This window comes from Lemur catta, chromosome 7, assembly GCF_020740605.2.
Source record: "Lemur catta isolate mLemCat1 chromosome 7, mLemCat1.pri, whole genome shotgun sequence".
NCBI lineage: Eukaryota > Metazoa > Chordata > Mammalia > Primates > Lemuridae > Lemur > Lemur catta.
The window spans coordinates 81,601,888-81,624,675 of record NC_059134.1 but is presented as its reverse complement, the minus strand read 5'-3'; the positions used below and the strand labels follow the sequence as shown (position 1 = coordinate 81,624,675).

At 35.8% G+C, this 22,788-nt stretch overlaps 1 protein-coding gene across 1 annotated transcript in view; it reads left to right on the top strand.

Moving 5' to 3' along the window:
• The first annotated feature begins 2,889 nt into the window (after positions 1–2,889).
• Positions 2,890–22,788, top strand: part of LOC123642548 (doublecortin domain-containing protein 1-like) — a 58,633-nt gene continuing 38,734 nt past the window's right edge. Inside the window, exons 1-5 of the mRNA XM_045557715.1 lie at positions 2,890–2,960; positions 11,180–11,361; positions 19,323–19,422; positions 20,197–20,332; positions 22,198–22,354. Coding sequence (XP_045413671.1) covers positions 2,925–2,960; positions 11,180–11,361; positions 19,323–19,422; positions 20,197–20,332; positions 22,198–22,354 — 611 coding nt within the window. The 5' untranslated portion in view covers positions 2,890–2,924. The remainder of the gene's footprint in view (positions 2,961–11,179; positions 11,362–19,322; positions 19,423–20,196; positions 20,333–22,197; positions 22,355–22,788) is intronic.

The following is a 22,788-nucleotide window of genomic DNA, read 5'->3' as shown; positions in this document are numbered from 1 at the left end:
CCTGATTCAGTGAGTATGAAGGAGGCTGTGCCAAGGCCTGGCCCTCTCTCTGGAAGTGGATGAGAGAGTTGGTGCTGGTAGAAGATGCGGTGACCACAGTAACGGCCAAGGATCTCCACTGAGCATGTGAATAGGGAGGTGGATGGGATGAGTAAATTTGGAGAGGCACATACACATCCCATGCATAGAATCACCTGAATGTGTAAACTACAAATACCAAAGGTTGGTTACAAAAATACCAGAATGGTAGTACCATTAAGGATGTGATTTTTCCAAAAGAGTGAGCAACACTAAAAAATCAAACAGATCTTCCCTCCTTGAGATATTGGAGGAAGTTGAATTCCTAGAAAATTCATTGTGTATTAAAATTGTGCAAAAATACTTTGTGTTTTTTGTAAAATATAGTTTGGTTTTAGACTCAGATAAATAAATTTTTACCTCCATGAATGCTTAGAGGGAAATCTGAGAGTCTGTGTGATGCATGATAAACTTTCCCATACTTTGAAGAAGGATATTTGACATTTTTGCTACCCAGTCAGTTAAATGACAGTAGTGTCCTCTAATCATTGTGACAACCAAAAAGTCCTCAAATTCTCAAAATACTCCCTAATGTATCCATACTGTCTCCCACCCTCATTGTGTTCTGTTGATTTATAATGATTTCATTCACGTGGAAACACATGAAAAGTAGTTGGAGAGGAATACATTGTGTGTTTTTTTCTAACCACTGTTCAACTGTTGAGTTATAGGTTTTGAATAGGTAAAGAATTGGACTTAACCAGTGTTGGTTTATATTTGTTTCCAAGTGTACACAAAGAAGGAAGAGTGGACAATGGGTTGAGGGCAAGATCAAAAGACAGTGCTGGACCATGGATCTTAGCTGAGTACAAAGCGAATAGTTGACCTGGTTATGGAGTATGAAAAGGTGATAGAAGCAATGGCTTGGAGTTGAGGAATTGGAGTAGGGATACATAAATACATGAACTAGAAAAAAGGGAGGCAGTGGTGAGAGGGTGGGAATCTTGAAATTATGATTTTAGAAGTGGTACATTTAACTGTTATGATCAGTTTGAGATTGTGTCCATGGGAACAGTAGGCTGACATGAAAAAGGGTTAAGATCATTGGAGGCACTTAGAGGTCAGGATGGATTGTCTACTTAGATATGGAAAAGATGTTGAATGATTATAGGAGCAGAGGAGGAGAGAACAAAAGTAAGCCAGAATGGTAAACTCTTCAATAAATGAGAAGAGGAGATACTGATATGAATGCAACTGAACTGATATGAATGCAACAGAAAAGTGTAGTAGGTGTTAGGATCTATTGATATGTGCTTCAAACAACTTTGGAAGTGAAAGGAATAACAATAATCTAGAAGTTATTATAAGAAGCAAGAAAGTGATATTTGACACCTCTGGGCCCAGATGGTTTTGAATATTTTGGATAGCATGGAAATGATGTCCCATGCCCCACAAAGTTATGTGAGCAGGAGCATGTTTCCTATTTTCTATTTCAAATCTGTGAGCCTTTTTTCACCCAGAAATTCACATTTATTCATTAGAATTTTTGTATTTATTAACATATACATATATAATATCCTATTACTTTTAATCTTTGCTATGTTAAATATTTAGCTCAATTTTTCTATTTGGTTTCTGTTGTATTTTTATTAATCTAAATTTATTTGCAAGAGATTTACTGTTATGTTTTTTGTTTCAAAAACATTTCTTTGAAACATTCTACTGAGGTTCTATTTCCTAAATTATTTCTATTTGAATCTTTATTATTTCTCTTCCACTTGTTTTCCACAGGACAATTTTATATGAGTGTTGTCTTGAAAATATCCAGCCATTGTTAATACAATGAGAACAGTTACCTAGCTGGATGCTTTCTGGACAGCCCTTGTATTTTAAAATAAATTATTGAGTTGAATGCTTTCTGAAATTCCCTTCCCTACTTAGTTCTTAATAAATTAGCAGTATTTAATGTTATAAATTTACTTTTGAATATAACTCTAGATGTATGCTGTAAGTTTTCAAGTATGTTGTTTTCATTGCTTATGAAATGCCTATTTGTCACATTATTTTTTCCTCTATTCGCTACAATAGAATTTTGGGAGAGAAAATGTGTGTTTATTTAATTATGTGGTTGAAATGATAATATTTAAACTTTCATTTATATCTAATTTTATTCTCTCATTTGCCACAATATGTGGTTTATTCAGTTTTTATTTTAAAATTGTGTTAAAATTTACTTTGTGAATATGTGGCAAATATTACAAATATTCTACAAATTGTTGCAAAAGATATATTTTCTGTTAGCATGCTACAATGTATATAAATATTCATAAATGGTCATACTTACATGTATTGGTTATAGCAGTCATATGTTTTATGTCCTTATTTATTACTTAAAAAAATTTACCTGATAGTTTGTAATCTTTCAGTCATGTAATAATGTCTCCCACAATAATTGTATGTCAGTTTCTCTTCGAACATCTAAAGTTTTGCTTGATTTTTTTACATTAATATTGTTATTTGTCATAGTTATTATAAAATGACTTTTATTCTACTTGGCCTTTTGTCTCAAATTCCAGTGTCTAGTATAACACTGCAAATTTTGCCTTAATTTAACCATGTTTTCCTGATTTAAAAATTTTATTCTTTTATTTGTAATTTACTTTCATTTGTGTCTATTATAAATAGCATATCAGATTCGGGTTTTTAATTCAGACTAGGCCTTTGCCTAGTACATAGCAAGTATTCAATGAATAAAATGAATATTTTAAAGTAATATTGAACGTTGCTTAATTCCTTTTTGTCTTTTATTTTATTTTAGGTGGGCCATAAAACATGAAGGGACCAGTAAGCCATACCAGTGGAAACATTCCAGAGTTGAAAATCCTCTATGGAACAAGCTTACCTACATGTGGCCAGTCCTTCCCAGTGGCCAACTTAATGAGGTTGTGTTACTTAGTATGAGAAGTTGCTATTAAGACTTAATTTCAGGCCCAGAATGTGGTCAAATTTCTTTTCCTTTTTTTATACTTTTAAATGATTTTTATATTTTTACTTTTTTAAAATTTCAGAGTATTACGGAGGTACAAATATTTTGGTTACATAACTTGCTTTTGTACCATTTGACTCAAAGTTATAAGTGTGTCCATCACCCAGATAGTGTGCATTGTACCCGCTAGCTGTGAATTTATCCATCTCCTCCTCTCCCTCCCTCCTGCTGGATTGCCAATGAATGTCATTTTCATATGTGCGCATAAGTGTTGATTGATTCGTTGCAATTTAATGGTAAGTACATGTGGTATTTGTTTTTCCATTCTTGTGATACTTCACTTAGAAGAATGGTCTACAATTCCATCCAGGTTAATACAAGAGGTATTAGTTCACCTTTTTTTTTATGACTGAGTAGTGCTCCATGGTATACATGTACCACATTTTATTAGTACATTCATCTCTTGATGGGCACTTGGGTTGTTTCCACATCTTTGCGATTGTGAATTGTGCTGTTGCGAACATTTGAGTGCAAGTGTCTATTTTATAGAATGTCTTTTTTTCCTTTGGGTAAATACCCAGTGTTGGGATTGCTGGATCAAATGGTAGGTCTACTTTTAGTTCTTTGAGGCATCTCCATAATACTTTCCATAGAAGTTGTACTAGTGTGCAGTCGACCAACAGTGTATAAGTGTACCTTTCTCTCCTCATCCTTGCCAACATCTGTTGTTTTGGGACTTTTTGATAAAAGCCATTCTCACTGGAGTTATGTGAAATCTCATTGGGGTTTTGATTTGCATTTCCTTGATGATTAGAGATGTTGAGCATTTTTTCATGTGTTTGCTTGCCATTAATCTGTCTTCTTTTGGAAAGTTTCTGTTCATGTCTTTTGCCCACTTTTTAATAGGGATGTTTGATCTTTTCTTGGTAATTTGATTAAGTTCTTTGTAGATTCTGATTATCAGCCCTTTACTGAATATAGAGCATACAAATATTTTCTCCCATTCTGTAGGTTGTCTATTTGCTCTATTGATTGTGTCCTTGGCTGTACAGAAGCTTTTAAAGGTGATCGGGTCCCATTTATTTATTTTTGTTGTTGTTGTGATTGCTTTTGGGTTCTTCTTCATAAATTCTTTGCCTAAGCCTATATCTATAAAAGTTTTCCCCACCTCTTCTAGAATTCTTACAGTTTCATGCCTTGGATTTAAGTCTGTTGTCATCCATCATGAATTAATTTTTGTGAGTGGTGAGAGGTATGGATCCTGTTTCAGTCTTCTTCATGTGGCTATCCAATTTTCCCAGCACCATTTATTGAATAGGAATTCTTTACCCTAGTGTATGTTTTTGTCTGCTTTGTCAAAGATCAGATGGCAATATGAGGATGGTTTTATATCTGGGTTCTCTGTTCTGATCCATTGGTCTATGTCTATGTTCTTGTGCCAGTACCATGCTGTTTTGGTTACTATAGCCTTGTAGTATAGCTTGAAGATCCTCTTCTTGAGAACTTGTATCCCCTTTATCATTTAGTTCAAAGAATCTTTTGATTTTCATCTTAATTTCCTCCTTGACCCAAATATTGTTCAGCATTAGGTTGTTTAGTTTCCATGACTTTGTGTAGGGATGAGTGTTTCTATTGGAATTGATTTCTAATTTTATTCCACTGTGGTCTGAGAAGATGCATGGTATAATTTCTATGTTTTTAAATTTGTTGAGACATGTTTTATGGCCTATGATGTGATAAGTCTTACAGAATGTCCCATGAGCTGATGAGAAGTGTATATTTAATGGTTTTTGGGTAGAATGTTCCATAAATGTCTGTTAGGCCCATTTGTTCTAGAGTTCCATTTACATCCATTGTTTCTTTGTTTATTTTCTCTTAGGAGGATCTGTCCTCTTTTGTCAGAGGGGTGTTGAAGTCCCCGGCTATTAAGGTGTTGCTGTTTATCGTTTTGTTTAGATCAAGTAGGATTTGCTTTATGTAGGCGCTTAAATATTTAGAATTGTTATATCTTCTTGTTGAATTGTTCCCTTTACCATTATATAATGAATATCTTTGTCTTTACTTTTGTTGATTTGAAGTCTATGTTCTCTGATATGAGAACTGCTATACCAGCTTTCTTTTGGTTTCCATTTGCATGGAATATTGTTTTCCATCCCTTCACCTTGAGTCTAAATAAATTCTTGTGACTTAGGTGTATTTCCTGGAGATAGCAGATACTCGGCTTGTATCCATTCAGCATCCTATGTCTCTTGAGCAGGGAGTTCAAGCCATTCACATTTATTGAAAGAACTGATAAATGGAATAGATTTCTGTTCTTCCTGTTGAGTAGCACTTTATTGCTCTGTTTTACCTCTTGAGCCATTGTGGTAACTGGGCTCTGATCTTTAGCTTTTGGGGGTTTTTACAATGGTGGGCATCTATTGTGCTGATCCATGTATAGCATAGGTCTGAGGATTTACTGCAAGGCAGGTGTGGACTTGACGAATTCTCTTAGCATTTGCTTGTCTGGGAAAGACTTAATTCTCCATAAAATGTGAAACTTAGTTTTGCAGGATACAAAATTCTAGGCTGGAAGTTGTTTTGTTTAAGAAGATTGAAGATGGGGGCCCACTCCCTTCTGACTTGTAAGATTTCCTCTGGGAATTCTGCTGTAATCCTGTTGGGTTTTCCTTTGTAGGTCAGTTGTTGCTTACGTCTAGCTGCTTGTAGAATTTTCTCTTTCACTTTGACTTTGGCCAGGTTGAATACTATGTGTCTTGGAGATGTCCTGTTTGCTATGAATCTTCCCAGAGTTAGATGTGTGGTTAAATTTCTGACAACTTCCATGAAGCTTTTGAATTGCACTTGTTTGATGCAAGAGGTCAAGCTTGCTAATTCTTTTGTTTTCTCAATAATTAGAAAGATGTGATTACGTCTTCCATTATGGAGACAAATTTTTCTATTTCTTTTTGAAGTCTGTCAAATTTTACTTTATATATTTTGAAATTTAATTCTTAGGCACATATATGTTCAAAATTCTCTCTCTGGTGAATTGAAACTTCTATAACTATGTAGAAACTCTCTGTAGCTCTTGTAAAAGTCTCATTTATCCAATACTAACAGAAATATTTCATTTTCATTTGGTTATTACTTGCCTTGTATTTCTTCTTTCCATCCTTTTAATTTCTGTTTGTATATTCTTCTGTTTTAGAGGGGTCCCCAATAATCAGCATATAGTTAATTTTAAAAAATTGTCTGACAATCTTTTTCTCTAACCTAAAGTATTTGACCTCTTCTATTTATTGTAATTAGAAGTATATACTGTATTTGGATTATTGTTTACTTTCTATTTGCCGTGACTTTTCTGTTTCTTTTTCCCTTATTCTTGTGGTTCCTTTATATTCACTTTTTTCTCATTATATTTTTATCATCTGCTAATTTGGAAATTATACCCTCTATTTCCATTCTTTTTTGTTATTATCCTGAAGATTTTAGTTTGCATGCATAAATGATCAAAATCTAAAGTTAAATATATTTACTCTTCTCTCAATCAAGAAGGTTAGAATCTTTTTTCAATCATGATTTGTGACTTATATGCTATTATTGTCATGTATTTTAATTTTATCATTTAAAGAATTTCCACAAGATATTAACATTATTGTGTACAGTCAATATGTATTCAGACTTACCCCAATTTTTCATCCTTCTTGTTATAATTCCTCCTTACGTCTCAGTCCTACCACCTGGGACTACTTCTTTCTGCCTGCTACATCTTTCTTTTACTTATTGGAAGCAAACTCTTTCAATTTTCACTTATCTGAAAATGTCTTTATTTTGCCCTCATTCATGTAAGGTATTTTCACTTGGCAAACTGAAAATAATCATCATTGACTTCTAATTTCCATAGTTGTTACAGAGAAATCAGCTATCATTCTAAATGTTAACTCTTTGAAGATAATCTATCTTTTTTTGCTGGCTGCTTTTAATACCTTCTTCTTTCTTTGGTATTCTATAGTTTCCCCACAATATATCTGAGAGAAGATGTTTTTATTTATCCTGCTGCCGAGTCTCAGATTCTTTGGGGTTCTTGAATCTGTGAATTGGTATCTTGCATAATTTATGGAACATTATCACCCAGCACTCTTCAAATATTCTCTCTCTTATATTCCTTCAATCCATTCTTTATAGAATTAGGTGTATGCTAGAGCTTCTCATTTTGGATCTCCATGTCTCTTAACTCCTCTTTCATATTTTTCATTGCTTTGCATCTTTATCATACATTTTTACATCATATTTTCAGACATTTTTCTTCCAAATTATTAATTTTTTTCCTTCATCTTTGTCTGATATGATTTCAACTCCAAGCAAGGATCAGCCTATGGTATGAATTCTCAATGAAGATTATTTTTCTTCACACAGTAAAAATGTTTGAGATAATCTATTTTATCTGTAACCACCTGAAGAGGTATTATTTCTGGTTTGCCTTTTCAGTGAAGTGTAGCCTATTGTGATTCCTGTTTTATGGAGGGAGAGGATCTCCTATTTGACTTCCCACCTTGGGTGGGCCCTGGAATTTGTCTCCTGAGCCCTTCTCCTGCAAGACCATGGAAACAGAAACTCAAGTTCCTTGGGGTTTAGCAATTTCCCTCAAGGTAAAAGCCAGGTTTAGCATTCTGCTTACCTCTCCAGGTCTCAGGTATGTCTCACTGTATTGCTAGGTCAATGACAAACCTAAAAGATTTTTTAAAAAATATTTTGTCCTGACCTTTTTAATTGTTTTTAGAAGAGGGCCAATCAACTTACCTGTTTTGTCGTACTTTCTGGTCTCAACCATGTTTTTTCTTTCCCCTTGAAAATCACTATTCCCTGTACCTCCTCACTGGTTGAATCAGAACCTTCTAAAATAGAATGATGACTAAGGGAAGATTTAAGGAAATATAAACAATATGGAAATATGGAATTATCTTTATTGTGACTCAGACTGCATTAATACAAAAAATTATTTACCTCTCAGTGGTGATAGCTGCTTTGAGAACTGATCTCATGCTGTTTGCACTTTTAAATATTATTCATCTTAAAAAGTAATTGATTAATATTTTTATGAACAAACAGCATTTCTTGAGTATACTGAGGATATCAGTATTTTCAAAATATGTTAAAGCTAGTTATCAGGACTTTATGTGTAGCATGCAAATATTTTCTCCCATTCTGTAACAGGTTGTTAGTTCACTCTAATTGATCAATACTTATGTGCACATGTGGAAGTAACATTCATCAGGTGTCGGGCAGGTGGGAGGGGGAGGAGGGAATGGGTAAATTCACACCTAATGGGCATTGTGTGCACTTTTTGGGGAATGGACATGCTTGTAGTTCTGACTCAGGTGGTGCAAAGGCAACATATGTAACCAAAGTGTTTGTACCCTGTAATATTCTGAAATTAAAAAGTAAATAAATAAAAATATGTTAAAACCTTATTAAAACACAAGATTAATGGATTCTTTTGGTTTCTTCTATGATTAAGTTCACTGGAAAAATTTATAGTAATTCAAGTTATTTTCTCACCCCTTGGAGAAAAAGTTGTACTTTTCAACACTTAAAGGTAAGGAGCAATGGATTTTCATATTTCAGGAAGAAACTGTTGAAAAAGTGAGATTGAAAATATGTAATATTTTGTAATGAGCCAGTGGGGAATGATTCTAAAATTTCTAAATTGCTAAATTATATCTATTTGGATGGGCTCATGCTAGACAAAAGAAAGTTAAAAGTATATTAATCTTTTAAGAAGTGAGGAGAATTAGCTGTCAGAATAAAGTGGGGAAAGGAGGTGTGAGAAGGCTCAAGAGAGAAAATTAAAGAATCTATAATTTTATTAATAACAAATAAATGAAGGAGGGCCAATATAACTAAAAGCTTAGATCACTGCTTAAGAGCCAGTCTTTCAAAAAAAAAAAAAAGACACACTTTCTCTGGTTATGAGAGAGAGGTGAGAAAGAAAAAGTAGAATTATCAATTTAAGGGAGCACCATAGCCCATCAAGGGTCTCCTGACAGTGCAGCTGTGCCATGGAATAGTGTGAACACAGAGAAAACCAATAAGGAAATGAATGGGAACGTAGGAATTCCAACTGAGAAAATGGAGGGGGAAGAAACAGCACTCCAGTCAGTTTAATTACATACCCATGTTTTTGTTGTCTTTCATTATCCTGACACCATATTTCTCTATTTCCATGAAGGACAAAATGAAAGTGCCTTAAACATCAGAACAGAAATTAAAGTACATTAAAAGAAGAACTGATCATGGTAGTCATATATTTGGAAAGTTTTGAAACCTAAGTTAATTTTTTATATTTGGGATTAGGTTTTTGTGATGTTTCAGGTGGGCTTCCTTCACCTAACTGGAAAGGAGAGTAAGCCGTCTGAAGTTCACAGTGCTTCGGTGGTGCTAAAGCCAGTGTCTGCAGTGGTGACCACTTGTCTTGAGACAAGTTGGAAGTGAGAAGGTCTAAAAGTAGCTAGAAATTAAGATACACATTTCAGATATATTCATCAGAAATAAAGCATGCTTGGGACAGTGAAAAAAAAATCTTAGTTCCACATCCTAATTCTGTGAATGAACAGGTATCACAAACAAAGCACAAGGGAGAATCTTGTTTCTCTTGCCTTTCTCTTCCCTGGTTCAGTAAGAAAGGTAGAAATACCAGTTATTTTACACCAAGACTTCAATGTGACAGTGTCGTTCTCTCCTGAAGTGACAGATTGATTCGTTGAGCAAGTTGGATATGTCACATAAGTTAGCAACTTTTGTGACCCATTCTGTGTCACCGAAATGTGCTGCCAGTGTTTTTCTAAAAGAAATCTCTGGAGTGGCTCTGGTAACTCAAAACTCTGGCCAGCGATCTACCTTTAGGAAGCCATCTCACTTCTGTGTATAAGAGGAGACGTGTGTGCTCTGCGTCCATCTCCTCTCAGAGCTGCACGAACAGATGTGAATTAAGGGCACGTACTTTAATGTGGTCGATAATTTTAATCACATCCTGCGAAACATTGTTTAGTTCAGGTGACATTTTTTGGCTAGCCAGAATTTCTCTATGGGTGATACAGTGCATAGACTCACATTGAGAAGCGATCTCCTTGACCTGAGTGATGATATAAAATTATTGTCATCGAGGTAGTATGGTACTGTTCTGGGAAAGACAAACTGAAGGGAACAGAAACAGATCTACACGTATATGGAATTGTGATATTTTACAGGTCATTGCAGATTAACAAGGGATGCTGCCAGGACAATTGTTTATGAAGGTAGAAAAAGAAAGAAAGAACAAACTTTGGCCTTGTCTAATATCATCTCTGATCACCCCTTCCTCCATTTACTCTGCTTTTACAAGTATCTGTCTCTGTGAATGGCAATACCATCCACCCAGGTGTCCAAGCTATCAATGTGGAAGCCATTCTTCCCTCCTTTTATCATCCAAACATGATGTTCTATTAATCCTTAAGTCTGATACGAGGCTTCAGGAGTCAGTTATGTGGCATTTCTGAGTTAACTTCCCCTCCCATGTGGCCCCATAACTCCCATAACCTGTCATTATTATACTTACACTGTTGTTGTTCCCAGTCTATTTCTAGATAAGTTTCTGAGAACCCCCCTATAAATTCCTTGAGGGAGAGTATCCTGTCTAGTTCATAGTTTTATTTCCAGTGACTAGTACTGTGCCTAGAATATAATAATCAATAAATATTTGACAAACATATGAGTTAGTAAATGAATGTACAAAGTAACAGAATTCTACAATGGAAACATCTGAAATGTGTTAAGGTGATATTATTTCAGGCTATTTTAAAACCACTTTTCACAAATTCTTTCTTCACATTGATTAAAGATACTTCACATGTGAGCAAAAAAAAATTCCATGTTAATTCAGTTCTATTTTTCTAGAATGGTATTTCATGAAAGGGAATAGATCACCCATGTTGCAACATAATGCAGGCTTTTAGATACATTTTTGAAATAGGTTATCTTTCCTCTTTATTAAAATAAAGCATTAATTAAAATCATCTGGAACATCTTAGGTGCCCAATAAATTTTTGTTGAATGAATGAAAGATTAAGGGTATAAGTGCTGTGTTTAATGTTTTTTAATCTAGAAATGACTCTTCTTATTTACTTATTATTACATTTTTATCATTTCTTTCTGAAGGGGTTTGATTGGCCAATAGAAGGACTGCTTGTTCCAAATAGTCCTCCCATGAAAAAACCCATCTGTAAGACACCAGAGCAATATGTCCCTGTGAGACTAAGAGTTTTGCGGAATGGAGACAAGAATAAAAACAGATCCCTTACTGTACTTGGTCCAGCCATCTCACCTGGATGGAAAACACAGTAAGAACAACTTGTTCATACTTCTTATTAAGTATACTTTCTATTTTCTACAGATTTTTGTCTTCATTATGAATGTTTTTTTCTGGGTGATTTCTGTGTTTATTTAGAAAAAGGGATCTCATATTGATATTTGAAGATGAAAATAGATATTAAGAGTCATTTAGTTTCTATGTCAGGAACTTAATTTGAACTCCGATGATTCAGGCTAAGCACAGAAGATGAGTTAGACATGGGTAACTCTGATTTTAAAAAGTTCTATGATCAATGTATATTTTGAATTCCCATTTTTGTTTGAGTTTTATTTAATGCATCTTGAAATAAATGAACTCATAAATTCCTTCCTAAATATAGTTTTGTAATTCCTTATTTTAGTTATTACATGTAATTACTTATGTTTAAATCTTTGAAATATTTAATGAACAAATATAGTTCTCAGAAGTATTACTATATAATTTATATTCTTTCCTTAGGATAACATTTTAAAAGTTTATAGTCCTAGAAAAGCATTGATCTGCACTTTAGCTTACCTTATGATTGGAATAAAATCTTCCCAAACAGCCAATATTTCTCCAACATTGGAGAAAAGTCGCCTGTTATACTTTCATTTTATGACAAAAGAAATAATAGATCATTGAAAAGCTCTGGTGTAAAGAATGAGTTAAACACATTGTTTCTCATACTATTAGCAGCGATATTACCTCTTGACCTTTCTTTTGAGATGTTTAGAATATTTGAGGCTGCTGATAATAGTTTAATATTACTTTCTTCACATTGATTAAATATACTTCATACATCGCTGAACAATGAGTAACATTCAGATTGGCTGACCACTGAACTGCCTGTAAAGATGATAAAGTAAAAAATTAATCTTCAAAGTATAGTCAAGCCTGAAATTGAAATCTTTGACGCATACATTTCATAATTAGTTCATTCTGCTCAATGTAAAATGTTAGGGTAATGTCCTTAAAGTACTGTATGACTTTTTTTAAACACCCAAAGTTAACACATAATTTCTGTTCCTTCCTACATTTATTTTTTTATTCTATATTTTTAATTATATACAGATATTATCTTAACATATTAGTATTTTAAAATACATCATTCAGTCAGGTAATCCAAACATATTTTGAGAAATTGGCAAATTTGGACAACTATCTGTCACAGAGTATGTGAAACTCTCTACTACTGTAGGCTATGTTCATGGAATAGTGTGTCCTGGTTCATCAGGTATTCAGGTATTAGAGAGTCACTTCATTCACCATGCAAATTAACTATTCCCAAATAATTAAAACACACTGGCAAGCACTTGACACTAAAACTCTACTGAATTTAGTTTAATCATTTTTTGCTGATTCTGGAAGTGTTCTGTAGGATCATCAATAGCATCTACACACACACACACACACACACGCACACGCACACACACACACATACACATACACACACATACACACTCACACCCCGATCTGTATGTAAGTATTGGTTAACAGAAAGTTTAAATGGAAAGAGTCTTGGATTACAGTAGGTTGACTGTGTTGCCCAGGTTCAGAGAGCACCGCTCACATTGTCATCGTTATGCATGGCATCCTAGAGTTGTGCAAGGTAGAAGCCCTGCTATACAACTTTTAATAAATCCAAGCTACATATCTTCTAGAAGAAATAAACTCTATTAACATATAGCAGCCGGGCATGGTGGTTCACACCTGTAATCCTAGCACTCTAGGTGGCTGAGCCAGAGGGATCACTTGAGCCCAAGAGTTTGGACCAGCCTGGGCAACATAAAGAGACCCCATCTCTACAAAAAATAAAAAAATTAGCTGGGCATGGTGTGGTGCCTGTAGTCCCAGTTACTCAGGAGGCTGAAGCAGGAGGATCGCTTGAGCCCAGGAGTTCGAGGCTGCAGTGAGCTATGATCATGCCACTGCACTCTAGCCCAGGAGTTCAAGGCTGCAGTGAGCTATGATCATGCCACTGCACTGTAGCCTGGTGACAGAGTGAGACCTTGTCTCACAAAAAAAAAAAAAAAAAGAAACGCTAAAAACAAGAAACAAAAACCATATAGGGATACATTATTTGCATTAACCTGAAACTTATGTATAAGAAGAAAGAGGGTTGGGCCATTTAGTGTCTTTACAAGCAAAATCATGCTAGAATGATGAAATACAGATCCATTCTAACCAAATCCTGCTCTAGTAACATGCTATACTTCAGCTATTTAATAATTTAATTGAGACAGTTTTGAGGTTTTTTTGTTGTTGTTATTGGTTTCTCTATCTGCAAAGTCAAAGGAAGATCAGATAGTATTTGTTGATTACCTAGTTGTTTATTACTCTTGGTGAGTGACAAGATATTGTCAATTAGTCTTGATAATGGCTGTCAAGTTCATATAAGTTAAGACCTTCATAAGTTTTCTTGTCTTACAGACAAATTTCATCTCTCAGAACTATAAGTTAAGGAAAATTTTATAAGTGATATTTTAAGAAATTTTAAGAGGAAAGGCTCTAAAGTAAATTTTATATTTTAAATAATTGTAGTATATGTATTACTGATTAGTCAGTTATGCTCTCTGGACTCACTCAAGATCCTTAATAGAGATTTTAGGGCTCTTTGTGACCTATCCCTGCATATTTCTCTAGCTCTATTTCTTTTCAACACTCCTCCTCCGTTCCCACTCTCACCCCCTCCATTTTCCAACACCTCTGATCTGTCTTTATGGTAAAGATCTTTTGAGAATGAGTTTAGACTTCATTTCTATATTTTCACTTTGAACTAGATGCTCCCTCCTCTTGAGTTAGTTGTCGCTGCTATGTCCTCCACTGCTCCCATCACCCTGGGCCTTCTACTAGCACAGCACCTACCATTCTATTTCATGATTAACTGCTTATGTCTCTACCCATGAGACAGCAAACAGGAATGATGTGTGATTCATCCATAGCAGATGTGCAATCTGCTGTGGGATGGTCATGGAACATTGTGTCCTGGTTAATCAAGTAGAAAGGTACTGGAGAGTCACTTTGTTAACCATATGATTAAGGGCCCACAGTAGGCCCTAAATCAGTGCTATTGAATGAATAAATAACTATATTTGATCACCATCTCTAATGAGTGAATGAATAACTATGTAGTGTTTGATCACTGTTTCATTTAATAAAATACAAGGATTTTAAAAATGCACAGAATAGTTTTCTAACTTGAAAATTTGAACAGATGTATATTCCAATTTAGCATACTTTTTCTATAACCATCATTGTTTATTTTTCAATTTTAAAATGTTTAGGTTTGGATTAATAATAGGATAATATATGAATAAAGCATTACAGATAAAATGAATGCAATCTCTGAGTTTTCTTAAAAGGTGATAAATTTACATTTCAGAGAGTTCAGCATTATTAGAAGAGAATTTAAAATAGTGAAAATTTATTTTCTTGTATGAATTATTCATAGTATCAATGTTTATGTAATAACATGTCCTATTGTTGAATATTTAATATAAAGTTTAATATTTAATTGTAATAGTTTTTGAAACAGTATTTTTTAAAGAAAGAAAGATTATTTTAGGGCAAATCACAATAAATTTTTTCACATATTGAAACACATTGAGAGATAATTAAAGTGTACTGACATATCAATCAAATCTTGGATCATTTGTTTCAGAAATGTTAACACTAACAGGAAAGAGAAAATCTGTGTCACTAAGTATTCTGGAACAGAAACAAACCAGAGTGAATTTCACCAACTTTTGGAAAGGTAAATACTTAATATTTTAAATGCAAAGGTATTCTCTGTTCAAATGCCTGAATGATTATGTATTACAGATAACGCACAATACATATGTACCTGCATAAGAAAATAGTTGTTAATATAATGATTCTGGAGTTTTTAATCTGTAAAATATATAAACTATGTGAGTCTATAATACTAATACTAAGTACAATTTTTCTCCTCAAATTTCAAGGTCTGGCAAATCCCCTAGCTTTCTGAACTACCAACTCTATAAATATAAATTAATCTCATTTAAAAATATGTTCCACAATTTACAACGCCTTGCTCTGGTTTATATTTGTTTGGATTGAGGCCAGGATAGTTAAATTTTTATATTTTATCTACTATAAACCAATTTTTAAAAATCACTCTTAGTTCATTTTGTGTTGCTATAAAGCAATACTTAAGGCTGGGTGATTTATAAAGAAAAAAGGTTTATTTGGCTCACAATTCTGATGACTAGAAAGTTCAAGATTGGACATCTGCATTTGGTGGGGGCTTCAGTCTGCTTCCACTCATGGAAGAAGGTGAAGAGGAGCTGGTGTGTATAGAGATCACATGGCAAGAGAGGAAGCGAACGAGAGAGAGAGAGAGAGAGAGAGAGAGAAAGAGAGAGGGAGAGAAAGAGAGAGAGAGAGAGGAGGGAGGTGCTGGGTTCTTTTTAACAACTAGCTGTTGCAGGAACTAATAGAGACTTCACTCACCCCTAAGGGAGGGCATTAATCTATTCATGACCCATGACCCAAACACCTCCCATTAAGCCCCACCTTCAACATTGGGGATCAAATTTCAACATGAGGTTTGGAGGGGACAAACATCCAAACCATACTATTAACCTATATCATATTTGTGAAACATGTAATTTTTTTTTTTTAATCAGTATTTTCCTACAAAATCGAGAATTAGATAACTGCTCAAAGGTGGGGCACCTGGTATGAACTTTTTTGTGAAATATGCCTTGCCAAATATGAGGGGGCAGTCTATTGAATATAAAGAAAATTATGCTATCTTTGGTTATTTAATAAGTCACTCAGGACAGTTTTGAGGTTCACTTCTCTTGTTAGTTTTTCCTACGGAGCTGAAAGAATATCTGATAGTATACTAAGCCCCATTTTAGAATAATAGATATAGAACTGTTTTTTGTTGATACCTTCTACTTCCTATAAAGTTGCTGACAACATGGAGATTAGGAGGCAAGGGAATTGATTTTAACCCCAGCTTTGCTATTAAATAGCTTGAAGGCTTCAGCAAAGCCCTGCCCTTTTCTGAGCCTTGTTTTCCTCATCCATTAAATAGGAGAGTTGGCTAAAGAGTGAAGAGGAAGGCAAGAAAGAATTTGACTCTCCTCAACAGCATCTGTTGTGTTTATATTATGTGCATCATCTAGTTTTGGATGTTCAGCCGTTTTTTTATGTTGTTGTTGTTGTTTTGTTGTTGTTTTTTTTTTTTTAAAGGGCAAGGCACTCCTTGCTTTCAAAGAATTTCCAACTTTTTGGGGAAGGCAGTTTGCTTAGTGAAACAATCAGAAAACCACACATGGCCGTATTTAACTATACATAACTGAAACTGATCAAGGGATCACTGTATATATAACCAGGAAAGGGAGGGAACCTCATGAGGGGCAGCTGGCAGGGTAGGCCACCAAGAGAGGAAGAAAAATGAGACAGAAATACAAAGCAAGAAGATAAAAGAAGAAATTAAACACCTTCCTGGAGGTTTTGTTATTTTGAAATAACCAGAAGAATGTGGAGGAGCTCTCTGGGGTGGAGTTCCCTGGCAAGTGATTGGTTTGAGGAGACTTCTACTGCTGCCCAGAGCTATAGCTGCCTGTGGATCTAGGAGACACAGGTCCTTTCTTCTCCCTGCTGCCCTTTTCTCTCAGGGACACCTTGGATTGTATTGAAATACAGTCCTCAGGGATGCAGCTTCATCTGATTCTCCTCCTTTGTTCCAGTCTTGAGAAAGCAAAGTCAGAGATAAGCCTCACTTTCCTGAACTCTATAAACCCAAGCAGGACACATGGTTGCTCGTCCTAACTCCTGGGGTGAGAGTCAGAGGACTTTATTTCTGGGGACTTTGCCCCCATGTAACAAAAAAATTCTGGACTGCTCCTTCAGTATCTTGGCCTCAGTTTCCTCACTTTCTAACTCTAATATCTTATTCTATGACGACGCCCTCTAAGGAGGCCACATGATGCAATAAAAGACCCAGAGAGATTTAGGTTTGAATTTCAGCTTTCACGTGCTACCTATGTGACCTTGAGCAAAAAACTTCACCTCCAGGCTCAGTTTCCTTTTCAGTAAAATAAGCTTCTCAGAAATGGTGCGAGAATTAAATTCAAGAGAAGACATGAAATGCTCGCAGTGCTTGGTCCATTTTACTAATGCATTGCTGACTTTATATGTGCCAGGCACTTTACAAGTATTCATACATTTATCTGTTAACTATCCCTATGAGATAAGGACTGCTATATTCATCTTTTACTGATGGGGCAAATGAGGCTCAGAGAAGTTCAGTAACTTTTCCAAGGTTACACAGCCCATATATGAGAGGGCTAGAATTTGAATGCAGGCAATCTGACTCCGGAGCCCACACTACGTATTAGGTGCTTAAGAGCCAATTCTTTTCTTCTTCTCTCCCCATTTATGTGGGCTAGCATGTAACTCGTTAGAGGAATGAAATATAGAGGAAACTGCTTTTCCCAGTCCTCTCCAACCCACCTGTACAAGCCAAATTCAGCATTAAAACAGGGGTTTCAAAAAAGAGAGGAAAAAAGATTCACCAATAGCCTATTTCTTCTATTCTCTCGCTCATTGTCCTGAAACAGAATACTCCATGGTTCTAACATTCTCCCCAGGAAAATGTGAGTGGGGGCAGATATGATAATGGTATCTCTTCTTAGGGCATACTATAACTGCTTGGATTTGCAAACATATCAATTTGGGGGAAGTAGAAGGAATTGGGTTGGGAATTTGAGTATCACCCAAACAGAAGCAGACAAATCTTGTGACTTGCACTCAGTTGTCTTATAGTTTCCTCCCACCCACATCTTACTAGTTCCTATACACGAGGAACATGGCCCAGTCCTTCCTGGTCCGTCAGCCTCCAGAGTTGTGATGTGCGCAGCCGGGACTTAGTTACCACTGGTTTATTTACTTCTTAGACCCCCTCAGAGAAATGGAGGGCCTAATTATCTGCTTAATTGTTCTATTCCATTGCAGGAAATAAAATTTAGAAATACTCTTCATACAGATGAGTCTTACTGATGAGCATAAAGTTACCTCAAATTCATTTACTATAAGCAGTACATTCTAACACAAAATATATTTGGCAAGAATCATGCTCTTTCCTTCTTCCAAAGGCAGGATCATCACACAGTGCTCTTTAGGAAATGCCCCATCACTCCCCTTTAGCTCTGTTTTTCCTTCCTCACAATTGTATCTCTTTACCTCTATCCTAAACTGGCTGTCCAGTCTCTCCCCTCCTCCAGCCCATTTTCTGCCTTTCTGGCAGTAAACTTTCTAAAGAGCAGATCTGACAGCACAATGCGTCTGTTCTAATACCTTCAGTACCTTCCTGCTTTATGGCGTAGAAACCAGGTTCATCAGTCTGGAATCCTAAGTGCTTTCAGTTGGTTCCTGTCTTCTTTTCTAGCTTTATCTTTTCCCTCCTCCTGATACACTCAGCTCTAGTTTATCTAACCCTTTCACTTCTGGGGAAGGGTGACGGGGAACTTGGTGAGAGATGTGACTTTGACAACCTTGCAGAAAGATCAAAACTTCAAGAGAAAAAGCTCAGGAAGATGTTTTAGGGGGAAGGAAGAGCAGGAGCACAGGCACAGAATTAGGAAAGTGTAGAACATGTTGAGGAATGAAAAGTCAATAGCAATGTGCCTACCTGTTGGTTGGTCATGCCTGGTACTGTGCACAGCACTTTGGAAAATCAACCTTTAAGCCTCACAGCAAGCCTGGAAGGTAAGAAATTTAGGCATAGGGAGGATAAATAATTTCCCAAAGTGCCACAACTTAGAAAATGAGACTCAAAAGGGTCTGACAGGCTCCAGAGTCCAGCTCTCGGTTGTCTCGCAGTCCTACAGAGTTGTCATTAACGATCCAGTCCCTTGATTTCTTTTATTTTTTTCTTATTTGCTACCTGAAGCTTTCTGTATGCAAGGTCAATTTTTATATCTCTTTTTACAGGTGCACTGAAATTTTAAATTTACCTTCTGCAGCTCGGAGATTGTTCAATGAAAAGGGGAAGGAAATATTTACCCTAGAAGACCTCCAAAGAGATGAACTGGTAAAGACATGGATTTGAAACTAAAAATATTAATAGATGAATATCACCCAAGTAAAAATGTCCTTAAATATAAGACTTCATATGCTTACTATTTTTATTCTTATTTTTTTTCAGGATTATCCTAACTGAGCAACCATTAGAAAGTAGCACTAAGAGCTAACATTGTTGAGAGCTTCCTATGTGTCAGGCATGGTTTTCAAGGCAGTGTATAAGTTAACCCTTGTAACACTCATCATAACCCTATGAGATGGGTATTTTCATTATCCTCACTCTATAAATTAAGGAAGAAACTGGAGAAGTTCAAATTATTCACCACTTGTAATTTCTGTCTCCTACTCTGAAGGAGATAGATGCTCTACTCTTTTTGAGAGCTTCAAAATGGAGTTGTTTAATGATTTCTTACTAAATGATAATTTTGCTTTTTCAGGAAAAAAGTATAGTTGCTTTTTCACACACTGTATTTGAGGTTGCTGGAGAAGGCTGAGAAGTAGAAGGATTTTAGTGGCCCAGCCTTTTCTCCCATTTATGGAATTTGAGGCATCAACTTGAAAAAATACCTATTTCCCTTCCTTCTTCAGTACAAACCCTTGAAATTCATCAAAGTTATTGCCTTTATCAGCAGTTTGTTCCTTTTTATTTCTGAGTAGCATTCCATAGTTTCTTTAATCATTGACATATTGTAGAATTTTGATTATTTTGATTGTTTCCAGTTTTGGCTATTACAAATGCTTCTGTGAACAACTGTACACAGGATCACAGACTCTTTTTTGATAGGTATATGTTTCATGTGGAGAACATTGGATCAATCCTGATCTGTCCATTGCTCATCAAAAGAAACAAATCTTTCTGAGGAACCTAGCATCAGACATTTCCAAAATTCAAATCTTTTGCAGCACACGTAAGATAGAAGGTAAGCATTGGAATTATTTGCCTTAATATATTCCGCCAAAATAAAATGCTTGATGATATTACTTTGCTTAAAAAAAAAAATCCAAGTTTGTTTAAGCAGCTCATATTTCACCTCTGCATCTTGCTGTTTAACTCTTTAGACTACCATATATTTAGTAGGGTTGCATATTTTAGTTAATACTACAATTTAGATGTGCAAAGCAAACATAATCTCTTCTTTTTTTTTTTTTTTTTTTGAGACAGAGTCTCACTTTGTTGCCCAGGCTAGAGTGAGTGCCATGGCATCAGCCTAGCTCACAGCAACCTCAAACTCCTGGGCTTAAGCGATCCTACTGCCTCAGCCTCCCGAGTAGCTGGGACTACAGGCATGTGCCACCATGCCCAGCTAATTTTTTTCTGTATATACTTTCAGTTGTCCAGATAATTTATTTCTATTTTTAGTAGAGACGGGGTCTCGCTCAGGCTGGTCTCGAACTCCTGACCTCGAGTGATCCACCCACCTCGGCCTCCCAGAGGGAATCTCTTCATTTTGTCTTTAACAGATCTGTCTTTCTTTGTGAGCCTTGTGCATTGTTATCAAGAAAAAGAAATTAATCGTCCAGTTGGCTTTAAATTTTGTCGCACCCATTAATTTAATCAGTCCCTTGGGAGGACTTTCAGATGTCTTAGTTTCCATACCACTTTAGTTCCTCTCTAGGATAAAGGAAAAGAGCTTGCTTCCTGGGCTCTGGTGGCTGAAATCTATGGCTGGGGTGACTTGTGTTCCATTCTTTTGTCCCAGACAATGCTCTGGGTGGGTGATGCTTCCTGCCTAATTCAGCCTCCCCTCTGCTCCCTCTGGCCCTCTGAAGCCTGGCTATGACTGAGTGGTCATCCTTGCTGCAGAGCTAACTCACCTCTGCTTGGCAACCACCTCTTGAAATCTCCCCAGCAAGACTCTCAGCAAATCCTGGGCCACCACTGTACCTCCCAGAAACCGGATGCAGGTTGACATGGCTGTGCCTCAGATTGGAGTAGCAAGGGTAGCTTGAGAGGTAACCTCTTCACAGTGTCCTGGACAATGGGCAGTGTCCTCAATGTTTCGCTGGTTTAACTAAGATACCCAAAGTGAAGGCAGTGGGGAGAATCAGGATACGCTGTGCTGGTTTTCTGGCTTTGTCTGTCTTGTGTCCCCAGTCCCCTCTGGCCCAGAAATGGTGGTTTTTCTCCAGGTCAATCATGAAGTTAAACCTTGATATGGGGGCTACAGGCTCATAGATCGTGACTGTTCCATCCTGAGTTGCACTGTTACTGTCTTATGGCAGTATGGTATTTGAATGTCAAAAACTATCTTTGGACTTTTGCTTTCCCTGTGTAACCTTCCTAATTTCCTCATGATCCTCCTCTTTCCCTTAAGACTGCGCAGGATCCAGGACAAAAGTTCTATACAGAGAAAAGAAAAAGAGAAAAAAACAATATAATTTAAAACATGAAAACATTATCCTATTACATATATCAAACATTGTACAGTAAAACTTTGCATGTGTCTTTCAAGTCATTGGAACTTTCACTGATGAGTTTGGATCCCAGAGAATGACCTAGAAAATATATCTGAATAATGTAGACCGTTTGAATAGTTAGAATCTAAAATAATTCGCTTATTTTTTGAAAGGCCTATTTTTAGTATTTTTTGACTAAGAATATCTTAAGAGAAAAGAATCTACAAAAATTAAATGAAATTAAATCCGACTTAGTTCAAAGGACAAACGATGTATAGACCGAAAAGCTGGAAATTTTTTGTATTTGTATTTTAGCATGTATTTTTAAATTCCTGATACTCTACGATTGTAATTAATATGTCCTTGCAATTTGTGCATTTCTGCTCAGGTCTTGTTTTAGAAGTCCAAAGTCACCTTGTGTCTGGAGGCAAGCTTGCTGTGAAACCGATAGCAATTTTTGGAGAAAAGAAGCAAGTTACAGAAACTGAAGAAAAGCAAATACAAAAAGATACTTTAACAACAGAAAATGCTTCCACTGAAATTCTGTAAGTAATCAGTGTAGCCAGAAAAGCTACCTGGCTGCTTTTTGAACTCAGCTCATTAGCCTGACAACAGCACAGAGCCCACGCAGGGAGCCCATGCCAAGTTTGTGAAACTCATGGCAGGTGAAGAGCTAGTATTTAATTAGTTTTTTGGCAAGAGGATAGAACTGGAGCTTCAATGTTCAACCATTACGAGGATCTACTTTCAGTTATATTGTTATAATGTTACTATTTTAAAAGACTAGAATCTTAGAATTGTAGACATTTATTTGAGGAATTTATTATGTTTTATTTCCATAAACATTGACTTTAGGAACAGTTAAGTTTCTTCCCTAAAGTAGGTTCAAGTTAGATGCAGGTTAATATACAGTTATCTTTCTGGATCATTGAAATAGCTTTCTGATTGGTTTCTGTCTCCATAATGTCTTCCTTCCAGT